Below are 12,041 nucleotides of genomic sequence, written 5' to 3' on the forward strand. Positions count from 1 at the left end.
ACAACCCTAATCCTAGCCCTAACCCTAGCCCTAACCCTAACCCTAGCCTCAACCTCAACCCCAACCCTAACCCCAGTCTCAACCACAACCCTAGCCCTAAACCTAGCCTCAACCACAAACACAACCCTAACCCTAGCCCTAGTCTCAACCCCAATCCTAACCCTATCCTCAACCACAACCCTAACCCTAGCCTCAACCACAAACCTAGCCCTAAACCTAGCCTCAACCACAACCACAACCCTAACCCTAGCCTCAACCACAACCCTAGCCCTAAACCTAGCCTCAACCACAACCACAACCCTAACCCTAACCCTAGCCCCAAACCTAGCCTCAAACACAACCCTAGCCCTAACCCTAGTCGTAACCACAACCCTAACCCAAGCCTCAACCACAACCCTAACCCTAGCCTCAACCACAACCCTAGCCCTAACCCCAGCCCCAACCCCAATCCTAACCCCAGTCTCAACCACAACCCTAGCCCTAACCCTAGTCTCAACCACAACCCTAACCCTAGCCTCAACCACAACCCTAGACTCAACCACAACCCTAGCCCTGAACCTAGCCTCAACCACAACCCTAGACACAACCACAACCCTAGCCCTAACCCCAGCCTCAACCACAACCCTAGCCCTATCCTCAACCACAACCCTAACCCTAGCCTCAACCACAACCCTAGCCCTAAACCTAGCCTCAACCACAACCCTAACCCTAGCCTCAACCACAACCCTAGCCCTAAACCTAGCCTCAACCACAATCCTAGCCCTAGTCTTAACCACAACCCTAACCCTAGCCTCAACCACAACCCTAGCCCTGAACCTAGCCTCAACCACAACCCTAGCCTCAACCACAACCCTAGACTCAACCACAACCCTAGCCCTAACCCTAGACTCAACCACAAATCTAGCCCTAACCCGATCCTCAACCACAACCCTAACCCTAGCCTCAACCATGACCCTAGCCCTAAACCTAGCCTCAACCTCAACCCGAACCCCAGCCTCAACCACAACCCTAGCCCTAACCCTATCCTCAACCACAACCCTAACCCTAGCCTCAACCACAAACCTAGCCCTAAAACTAGCCTGGACCACAACCACAACCCTAACCATAGCCTCAACCACAACCCTAGCCCGAGCCTCAACTTCAACCCTAGCCCTAACCCTAGCCCTAGCCTCAACCCCAATCCTAACCCCAGCCTCAACCACAACCCTAGCCCTAAACCCAGCCTCAACCACAACCCTAGCCCTAGCCTCAAACACAACCCTAGCCCTAACCCTAACCCTAACCCTAGCCCTAGCCTCAACCCCAATCCTAACCCCAGCCTCAACCACAACCCTAGCCCTAACCCTATCCTCAACCACAACCCTAACCCTAGCCACAACCACAACCCTAGCCCTAAACCTAGCCTCAACCACAACCCTAACCCTAGCCCCAACCCCAATCCTAACCCGAGCCTCAACTTCAACCCTAGCCCTAACCCTAGTCTTAACCACAACCCTAACCCAAGCCTCAACCACAACCCTAGACTCAACCACAACCCTAGACTCAACCACAACCCTAGCCCTGAACCTAGCCTCAACCACAACCCTAACCTCAACCACAACCCTAGCCCTAACCCGAGACTCAACCACAAATCTAGCCCTAACCCGATCCTCAACCACAACCCTAACCCTAGCCTCAACCACGACCCTAGCCCTAAACCTAGCCTCAACCACAACCCTAACCTTAACCACAACCCTAACCCTAGCCTCAACCACAACCCTAACCCTAACACTAATCCTAACCCTAACCCTAACCCTAGACCTAGACCTAGACCTAACCCTAGCCCCAACCCTAACCCTAACCCTAACTCTAGCCCTAACCCTAACCCTAAATCTAACCCTAGCCCTAACTCTAACCCTAACCTTAACCCTAACCCTAGCCCTAACACTAACCCTAGACCTAACCCTAGCTCCAACCCTAACCCTAGCCCTAACCCTAGCCCTAACCCTAACCCTAGCCCTAACCCTAGCCCTAACCCTAACCCTAACCCAAGCCCTAACGCTAACCCTAGCCCTAACGCTAACCCTAACCCTAACCCTAACGCTAACCCTAGCCCTAACCCTAACCCTTGTCCTAACCCTAACCCTAGCCCTACCGCTAACCCTAACCCTAACCCTAGCCCTAACGCTAACCCTAGCCCTAACCCTAACCCTAGCCCTAACCCTAACTCTAGCCCTAACCCTAGCCCTAACGCTAACCCTAGCCCTAACTCTAACCCTAGCCCTAACCCTAGCCCCAACCCTAACCCTAACCCTAGCCCTAACCCTAGCCCTAACTCTAGCCCTAACCCTAGCCCTAACGCTAACCCTAGCCCTAACTCTAACCCTAGCCCTAACCCTAGCCCCAACCCTAACCCTAACCCTAGCCCTAACCCTAGCCCTAACGCTAACCCTAGCCCTGCACTAACACATAAAGCACAGATACTACCATCAATAGACATTTAAAAAAACTTCAAGCAATTGTCAATATCGTGCAAAGCTGTCATCAAGGCACAGGGTGGCTACTTTGAAGAATCTCAAATATAAAATGGTTTGATTTGTTTAACACTTTTGTTTACTACATTGTTCCATATGTGTTATTTCTTCAATATTATTCTACAATGTAGAAAATAGTAAAAAATAATAATAAAGAAAAACCCTGGAATGAGTTGGTGTGTCCAAACTTTATACTGGTACTGTATACTCTATCACATATTATTGAAACTCACAAAGAATTCCCATGAAGTAGGACGGAGGACATCTAGAACAGGACTGGAGTCTGGGTCATGCAGAGCGATGTCCACACGCAGACCGATGGAGCTCACAAAGTCAGGGGCCTCCTGGCAGACAATAAGATAGGATTTATTTGATTTGTTGAATTAATTTGACTGGGAACATGTGCAACACAACAAACATTGTACAACATTTTAGCTACATACTGTACATAGCTAATTCTCTACAGGATCAGAACTTAGTAACATTTTTGGAATTGTAAAAGGAAAACCACATGAGAATACAGCAATGTAGTGTACTTTATATCCTTTTTAATGTTTATACATACATGTAAATATTAGTCTTGGCAATGTTCCTCAAATAATAATATATTTATTTTTAAAGAGATTGATATATTAATGACATGTACCAATTGATTCTTGAAGAATATAACTTATAAATGCCTCATGAGCTAAGTTCAACTGTCGTACATCATCAGTACCTTAACTTCTTGGTGACTGGGGGGCAGTATTGAGTAGCTTGGATGAATAAGGTGCCCAGAGTAAACTGTCTGCAACTCAGCCATAAAAGCTAGAATATGCATATAATTAGTATATTTGGATAGAAAACACTCTGAAGTCTCTAAAACTGTTTGAATGATGTCTGTGAGTATAATGAGTATAATAGAACGAGTCAGGCGAAAACCTGTGAAAAATATAGTCGTTTTTCAACTAATTCCCTATTGAAGATACAGTGGGATATTGGTCATGTTGCACTTCCTAAGGCTTCCACTAGATGTCAACAGTCTTTAGAACCTTGTTTGATGCTTCTACTGTGAAGTGGGGCCGAATGAGAGGGGAATGAGTCAGAGGTCTGGCAGAGAGGCACGAGCTCGTGACGCGCGGTCATGTGAGAGTTACCTCACGTTCCATTGCTTTTCTATAGACAAAGGAATTCTCCGGTTGGAACATTATTGGAACATTATTGAAGATTTATGTTAAAAACATCCTAAAGATTGATACTATACTTAGTTTGACATGTTTCTACGACCTGTAATATAACTTTTTGGACTTTTCGTTCGACCTTTCGGCTGGACATGCACGCGCGTTTGGATTTGTTTACCAAACACCCCAACAAATGAAGGTATTTAGACATAAATTATGAACTTTATCGAACAAATCAAACATTTATTGTGGATTTGGGATTCCTGGGAGTGCATTCTGATGAAGATCATCAAAGGTAAGTGAATATTTATAATGCTATTTCTGACTAATGTTGACTACACAACATAACGGATATATCTTTGGCTGTTTTGGTCTCTGAGCGCCGTACTCAGATTATTGCATGGTGTGCTTTTTCCGTAAAGTTTTTTTGAAATCTGACACAGCGGTTGCATTAGGGAGAAGTTTATCAAAAGTTCCATATATAATAGTTGTATCTTTTATCAATGTTTATTATGAGTATTTCTGTGAATTGATGTGGCTCTCTGCAAAATCATCGCATGTTTTGGAACTACTGAACATAACACGCCAATGTAAAATTAATAAAAACAAAACATACATGAAGTGTAACAAGTCATCTAATGAAGATCATCAAAGGTTAGTGATTAATTTTATCTATATTTCTGCTTTTTGTGACTGCTCTCTTTGGCTGGAAAAATGGCTGTGTTTTTCTGTGACTTGGTGGTGACCTAACATAATAGTTTGTGGTGCTTTCGCTGTAAAGCCTTTTTGAAATCAGACACTGTGGCTGGATTAACGAGAATGTGATCTTTAAAATTGTGTAAAATACTTGAATGCTTGAGGAATTTTAATTATGAGATGTTTGTTGTTTTGAATTTGGCGCCCCGCACTTTCACTGGCTGTTGGCGGGGTGGGACGCTACCGTCCCAAATATCCCAGAGAGGTTAAACATAAGCTTGTTTTACTCCAATGTTTGTAAACAATGTAAACAACAACTGTATAGCCTCAAAACATGGTTAAAACTATAATTTGTATATCATGGATTGGTGAGTCCTTGCATCCATAGCTCTGTCTGAATTTGAGAGTGGTTATGCTTTGTTATTGTTTCAACTGCAGATTGTCCCTTTAAGTGTTGAAAGGATGCTTCCTCCATTCAAAATGAACACAGTCATTCAATAAGTCCTGATGAAGGAGGAAAACCAGACACACTTCATTCAGCAAACCATAATTTCATATTATCTACCTGAACAAAAACCTCATAGGTGTCACAGAGCTCCCTGGTGGAAATCCGGATGTCTTTCTGCAGGACTCTCTCTGAGTTACTGAACTGACCTCTGGAGGTGACACGAGACGACTGGAGATCAGCATCCAGAGTCAGGTTGTACCTGAGAGCTGAGGTGAGACGTAACAGAGGCAACAAGACACAATTAGAGGACGCTAAGACCATTGCTATGATGTGAGAAGCCCCTGTAATACTGAACGTGGCCACTGATATGACAGTGACTGTGGAGAGGGGAAGGGAGAGGGAGAGGGCAAGAGAAGGAGAATGAGAGAGAGATAGATTGACACAGGAAAGCAGGGCTTACCCACAGGTCCTACAGGTATCTTGGGCCTGAAGGTTGCACTGAAACAGACAGTGGTATTGAAGCAGGACACCAGCCTCCCACTGACCCTGCACGTCTTACTCAGGATGTTGACCTTGTCAGGGTTAAAGGTCGCCCTCGCTGTCACCACGGCCAGACCTCGAGACCTGGGAGAGGAACAGTCTACTGAGATTTCTTGTCATATCCTAATCATAAAGTCATACTGTGGGAGTCAACTTTAGATTGGTTGATTGATTGATTCCTTTATTGGTTCATTGATTGGTTAATTGGTTGACTGACTGGTTGATTCATTCTTTAAATAATGTTATAATGGACATCAGCAGCTATGTAGAAGTGGTTAGCAGCAGTGTCAGACCCAGTGGGGAATGGATGTTATTGTATTTCAGCTATCTGTTCTGCTCTTCAAATGGAGAAGGAATGGGATAACAATACTCAATTAGTTTACACAGTTAATAGCAAGCTGTCCACGAGACAGCACATCTCCCTCAGTCAACTAAGACTTGAGGAGACAAGTATTGGATGTTTCTCTCACAACCTACTGTAATTCCATTGGTTTGGTTTAGAGTTACTTTCACCCAAAATAAGTTGGCCAGCTGCTAAGAACAGCTGGCAACTTGAGTGGGACGTGTTGGAATTGTGGGAAACAAAATGATATAGTTGGGGGGGGGGGGAACAGGGTTAATACAAAGAAAAGAGAAGAAACTAGCAAATCTCACCAGAGCTGGACCACCTTCCCATAAGCCCCCACTGATACATCTGGGATGGTGTCATCGTTTAGGTCAGAGTTGGCGTCTAGGGACCGCCCAAAATACTTCAATGCAGGGTCCAGCTTGGAGCCCAGGATTCTCTGAAATGAACAGGATAAAAGATGATCTCACAACTGGATCTCACATCCAATGCTCACGTTGACTGATTTCTAACAGCCTGAGCACCATCTGCATCATCAGCAGGTCTGTATTCAGAGGACAGTGTTGAGTCCTGTCGCTACCTGAGAACACTGTGTCCTCAGTTTCTTCTTGTCCCCATTGAAGACATAAATGACCCCCCTGTTGTTGTCTTCCAGCGGAGCTCCCACCACTACATCACTGTAACCATCCATGTTGAGGTCAGGCACCGCTGAGATGGACATCCCAAAACGAGCGTTGTCCGCCGGGGACGGACCCCTCAGGATCCCCTGGTCACTTAGGATGCCCTAGAAACACCAATGCAAAATAATTCATATTGAATATATTGTAAGTGTGCTTAGGATGATCTCTTTCAGAATGTCCTGAACCACTGTGCTCAGAAGTTGTGGTGTGGAGACCAAAGTGAAAGCATTAGATGAAATATACAACATTGGGTCTGCCCTCAGAAAAGAGATGAAAGGCTTTAGGAAGATGTGCTGGGCATTGTGATGAGAAAGCTTTGGGAGTAGGTTACAGTACCGTAGAGTAGAGTACAGTATAGTAGAGTACAGTACATATAGTATACTGCAGTAGGTTACAGTACCGTAGAGTAGAGTACAGTATAGTAGAGTACAGTACCGTAGAGTACAGTACATATAGTATACTGCAGTAGGTTACAGTACCGTAGAGTAGAGTACAGTATAGTAGAGTACAGTACCGTAGAGTACAGTACATATAGTAGACTGCAGTAGGTTACAGTACCGTAGAGTAGAGTACATATAGTAGAGTACAGTATAGTACAGTACAGTACATATAGTAGACTGCAGTAGGTTACAGTACCGTAGAGTAGAGTACATATAGTAGACAGCAGTAGGTTACAGTACCGTAGAGTACAGTACATATAGTAGACTGCAGTAGGTTACAGTACCGTAGAGTAGAGTACATATAGTAGAGTACAGTATAGTACAGTACAGTACATATAGTAGACTGCAGTAGGTTACAGTACCGTAGAGTAGAGTACATATAGTAGACAGCAGTAGGTTACAGTACCGTAGAGTACAGTACATATAGTAGACTGCAGTAGGTTACAGTACCGTAGAGTAGAGTACAGTATAGTAGAGTACAGTATAGTACAGTACAGTACATATAGTAGACTGCAGTAGGTTACAGTACCGTAGAGTACAGTACAGTACATATAGTAGACCGCAGTAGGTTACGGTACTGTAGAGTAGAGTAGAGTACAGTACATATAGTATACTGCAGTAGGTTACAGTACCGTAGAGTACAGTATAGTAGAGTACAGTACAGTACATATAGTAGACTGTAGTAGGTTACGGTATAGTAGAGTACAGTATAGTACAGTACAGTACATATAGTATACTGCAGTAGGTTACAGTACCGTAGAGTACAGTAGAGTACAGTAGAGTACAGTACAGTATATATAGTAGACTGTAGTAGGTTACGGTATAGTAGAGTACAGTATAAAAAAAACATTGATTGAACCTTTATTTAATTAGGCAAGTCAGTTAAGAACAAATTCTTATTTACAATGACGGCCTACCAGAAGGCAAAAGGCTTCCTGTGGGGAAGGGGGCTGGGATAAAAATATATATATATATATATAGGACAAAACACACATCACGACAAGAGAGACAACACTACATAAAGAGAGACCTAAGACAACAACACAGCATGACAGCAACACATGACAACACAGCATGGTAGCAACACAACATGACAACAACATGTTAGCAACACAACATGGTAGCAGCACAACATGGTAGCAGCACAACATGGTAGCAGCACAACATGGCAGCAGCACAACATGGTAGCAGCACAACATGGCAGCAGCACAACAAGGTAGCAGCACAAAACAGGGTACAAACATGGTTGGTCACAGAGAACAGCACAAAGGGCAAGAAGGTAGAGACAACAATACATCACGCAAAGCAGCCACAACTGTCAGTAAGAGTGTCTATGATTGAGTTATTGAATGAAGAGATTGAGATAAAACTGTCCAGTTTGAGTGTTTGTTGCAGCTTGTTCCAGTCGCAAGTTGCAGCGAACTGAAAAGACAAGTGACCCAGGGATGTGTGTGATTTGGAGACCTTTAACAGAATGTGACTGGCAGAACGGGTGTTGTATGTGGAGGATGAGGGCTGCAGTAGATATCTCAGAGTATCTCAATGTACAGTACAGTAGACTACAGTAGGTTACAGTACAGTAGAGTACAGTAGAGTACAGTACAATACAGTACAGTAGACTACAGTAGGTTACAGTAGAGTACAGTAGAGTACAGTACAATACAGTACAGTAGACTACAGTAGGTAACAGTACAGTAGACTACAGTACAGTAGACTACAGTAAGTTACAGTACTGTAGAGTACAGTACAGTACACTACAGTAAGTTACAGTACTGTAGAGTACAGTACAGTAGACTACAGTAGGTTACAGTACAGTAGAGTACAGTACAATACTGCACAGTAGAGTACAGCACAGTAGAGTACAGTACAGTAGAGTACAGTACAGTAGAATACAGCACAGTGCAGTAGAGTGCAGTACAGTAGAGTACAGTACAGTACAGTACAGTACAGTACAGTACAGTACAGTACAGTACAGTAGAATACAGCACAGTACAGTAGAGTACAGTACAGTAGAATACAGCACAGTACAGTAGAGTACAGTACAGTAGACTACAGTAGGTTACAGTACAGTAGAGTACAGTACAACACTTTTCAGTAAAGTACAGTACAGTAGAATACAGCACTGTGCAGTACAGTAGAATACAGCACAGTGCAGTATGTGTGGCTTACCTTGGTGAAAGAGAGGAGATAGACCTTCCCAGTCTCCTTCTTCTGTTCATTCATGAACATGGGAGCGCCGACCAGCAGTATATCAGACACACCATCTTTATCCACATCCAGAGGACAGAGTACACTGCCATAGTAGGAGCCTATCTACAGAATAGAAAGCACATGGAACACACAGTATCTTTAGAGCCTATCTACAGAATAGAAAGCACATGGAACACACAGTATCTTTAGAGGCTATCTACAGAATAGAAAGCACATACAGTATCTTTAGGGCCTATCTACAGAATAGAAAGCACATGGAACACACAGTATCTTTAGAGGCTATCTACAGAATAGAAAGCACTACTCACTGGCTCTACTCACTGGCTCTAAAGAACACACAGTATCTTTAGAGCCTATCTACAGAATAGTAAGCACATGGAACACACAGTATCTTTAGAGCCTATCTACAGAATAGAAAGCACATACACAGTATCTTTAGAGGCTATCTACAGAATAGTAAGCACATGGAACACACAGTATCTTTAGAGCCTATCTCTAAATGGAACACACAGTATCTTTAGAGCCAGTGAGTAGAAACAAAGGATAACAACATTAACAAGTCAGATATGATAGATCACACATAGATAATAGAGAGAACAGAGATAATAGAAAGCTATGACATCTACCACCAGAAAAAAGGCACATGCTTTTCTCTGTCAGCCAGTCCCACCCTAATACCTGATCTCCTCTCTGGGAGTCTATGACAGTGGGTTGTCCTTTGCTGTTGATGATGTACACTATGACCTGTCCAGTGTGGTTGGACCGAGGAGCGCCAGCCACGTAGTACTCCGTGCTGCCATCATTCAGCGTTGTCACAGAGTAGCCTGAACCGAACAGCCAAACAGAACATTATGGACTGATCTGTAACAATATCCTGTGCTAGTGGTTTTTCTGCCAGTCACACTGTAAATCAAGATATATTTAGTTTGAGCTCCAATAAACATTCAAATTGGCTTAGAAATTGTTGGAAAATCAAGAGGCGTAAGAATGGCTTGGTGCTGTATGATAAACCAACAATAAAATAGCACCGCTTAAAATGAAGATGAAGGAGCAAATATTGACTTGTAAAACATATCAAACTCACATACCTAATAGTGAACTGTGGTTTCTGTCCTCTAGAATGTTCTCGAAGGCCGTCTTGGGGAAGATGTCTGATTTCTGAGGAGTGTAGTGAACCACAGTACCACTCCAGCCATAGGCCCCCACTGCACCCAGCATCATCATATTCTAGAACAAGTGGGAGAGAATGGCCTGTTTAAACATGCTGAATCGTGGCTTACAGGTTGGAAATACATGTGGAGGTTTGTGTGATAGTATCCATAGCCCATACATACCTGCTTCTTGGTTTGGTGGGCACTGAAGCCCACTTGGGACATCTCCATCTGAAAATCACCCCCTTTCCCAGTACCTGTCTCTCGAGACAACACACAATGAAAAGATTAGTGGCTTTGTTTACTGTCCTGTACAGAGTAAGACTGCTACCTTCTTAAAAGGTAACATGTCTTCAAGGTCCATTCATATTGCTGGAATGTATATAAGTCGATATTTTTTCATTATGGATACAAATTTGACCTCAATTTAAAAAAATCAGAATAAATGACTTTAGAAAACGGTAGTGTACCCTCTATATTGAAGATTCTGTCTCCCAGAGTTCCAGCGATCTCAAGCAGAGCTTCCTCAGCTGACACATTAAAGAAGTACCTGTCTGTCGGGGTACTGGCGATGGACTTGATCTCAGCAATCAGGTTTTTAGTGTCAATGTCATTCCTTATGTAATACCCGAGGACCTAGAAACATAAATAATACATCTTAAAGCGATTTATATTAGAATGAAAGGGAAGATTAATCAAACATAAACATGTCATGTTATAAAGGGAAACAGTAAATGTTAATACCTCACACTCAACACTGTATATAAGTATACCTATGTGCCTTTTGCTAAAGAGAGACAAACCTAGATATATATACGTCAAGCTAAATGTGATATTAACTTACAGCAATACCAAACCGGGTGATCTTCTCCTGCTCACACTTCCCGATGACGTCGTCTTTGAGGCCCTTGTCGTGAGACTCTCCATCCGTCACCACCACCATCACCTTGCTGGCTCCAGGTCGGGCACCGTTCGTAGGCAGGAACGCCTGCCGTCTGAGATGCACACTCAATATGTGTCAAACAGCAACATCCATCTCAAACCCTAGTCAATAGCAATAAGCATAGCTTCTAAAACGCTTGTTCTGACCACATTTTATTGTGTTGGATTCCATTGAATTCCATTCTTCCAAGTGTTGTATTCCTTTCTATTCTATTCAAGTGTTCCATTCTAACCCCCTCTTTGGGGGGTTTTCAGTTTGCAAATAGAGGTTCTAATCCTTTTGTTGAAGTCTTTTTATAAATATGTTGAGTCAACAGAGGCAGGATATGTTTATTTAGAATACATGAGGTCACGGTTACATAAGGACCCATTGACTACCAGAAAACAAGAGGAAATTACTGAGAATGTTGGCATTGCAGGCAAGGAAAGTGTTGCTCACTGAGACGCACCTGGCAAATTCAATGGCCCGGAAGGTGTTAGTCTCCAGGCCTGACTTCTGGTGTATGTTCGCTGCGGCTGCAATGATTGAGTCTTTGGTTTTGTAGGAGTTCAGATAGAATTCAAAACCCGGATCAACCGCATACTGTATAATACTGACCTGAAAGCAAAAACATAAAGTCAACAAACAAACTGATAGGGACAAATGCATGTCATTTACTTGGGCCAGGATTCAATCCGACAGTGGGTTGTCGGCAATGCGGCTTTTAAAGGCAATTTCAAAATGAGACGAAATATGCATGTTTTATCTTGAATGAGATCTAGAACGCAGGAACATTGCCTTTAAAAGCTGCATCGTCGATTGCATCCGGCTTTTGATAATACCTATAAATAAATGGCAGTCGTGGCATTTCATTCTACCTGAGCCCAGGTAGAAATTATGTACAGAAATGATGTTGTACAGAAATTATGAACAG

The 12,041-nt window shown here is 43.3% G+C and overlaps 1 protein-coding gene across 1 annotated transcript in view; it reads right to left on the bottom strand.

The window, feature by feature from the left end:
• The window catches only part of LOC135548163 (integrin alpha-2-like), a 44,071-nt gene that overhangs the window by 10,755 nt on the left and 21,275 nt on the right, over positions 1 to 12,041 (bottom strand). Inside the window, exons 7-18 of the mRNA XM_064977482.1 lie at positions 11,577 to 11,725; positions 11,030 to 11,180; positions 10,656 to 10,821; positions 10,369 to 10,442; positions 10,123 to 10,261; positions 9,713 to 9,858; positions 8,993 to 9,136; positions 6,284 to 6,487; positions 6,012 to 6,142; positions 5,278 to 5,441; positions 4,935 to 5,083; positions 2,747 to 2,857 (exon numbers count right to left, since the gene is read on the bottom strand). Coding sequence (XP_064833554.1) covers positions 2,747 to 2,857; positions 4,935 to 5,083; positions 5,278 to 5,441; positions 6,012 to 6,142; positions 6,284 to 6,487; positions 8,993 to 9,136; positions 9,713 to 9,858; positions 10,123 to 10,261; positions 10,369 to 10,442; positions 10,656 to 10,821; positions 11,030 to 11,180; positions 11,577 to 11,725 — 1,728 coding nt within the window. The remainder of the gene's footprint in view (positions 1 to 2,746; positions 2,858 to 4,934; positions 5,084 to 5,277; positions 5,442 to 6,011; positions 6,143 to 6,283; positions 6,488 to 8,992; positions 9,137 to 9,712; positions 9,859 to 10,122; positions 10,262 to 10,368; positions 10,443 to 10,655; positions 10,822 to 11,029; positions 11,181 to 11,576; positions 11,726 to 12,041) is intronic.

Source organism: Oncorhynchus masou, chromosome 11, assembly GCF_036934945.1.
Source record: "Oncorhynchus masou masou isolate Uvic2021 chromosome 11, UVic_Omas_1.1, whole genome shotgun sequence".
NCBI lineage: Eukaryota > Metazoa > Chordata > Actinopteri > Salmoniformes > Salmonidae > Oncorhynchus > Oncorhynchus masou.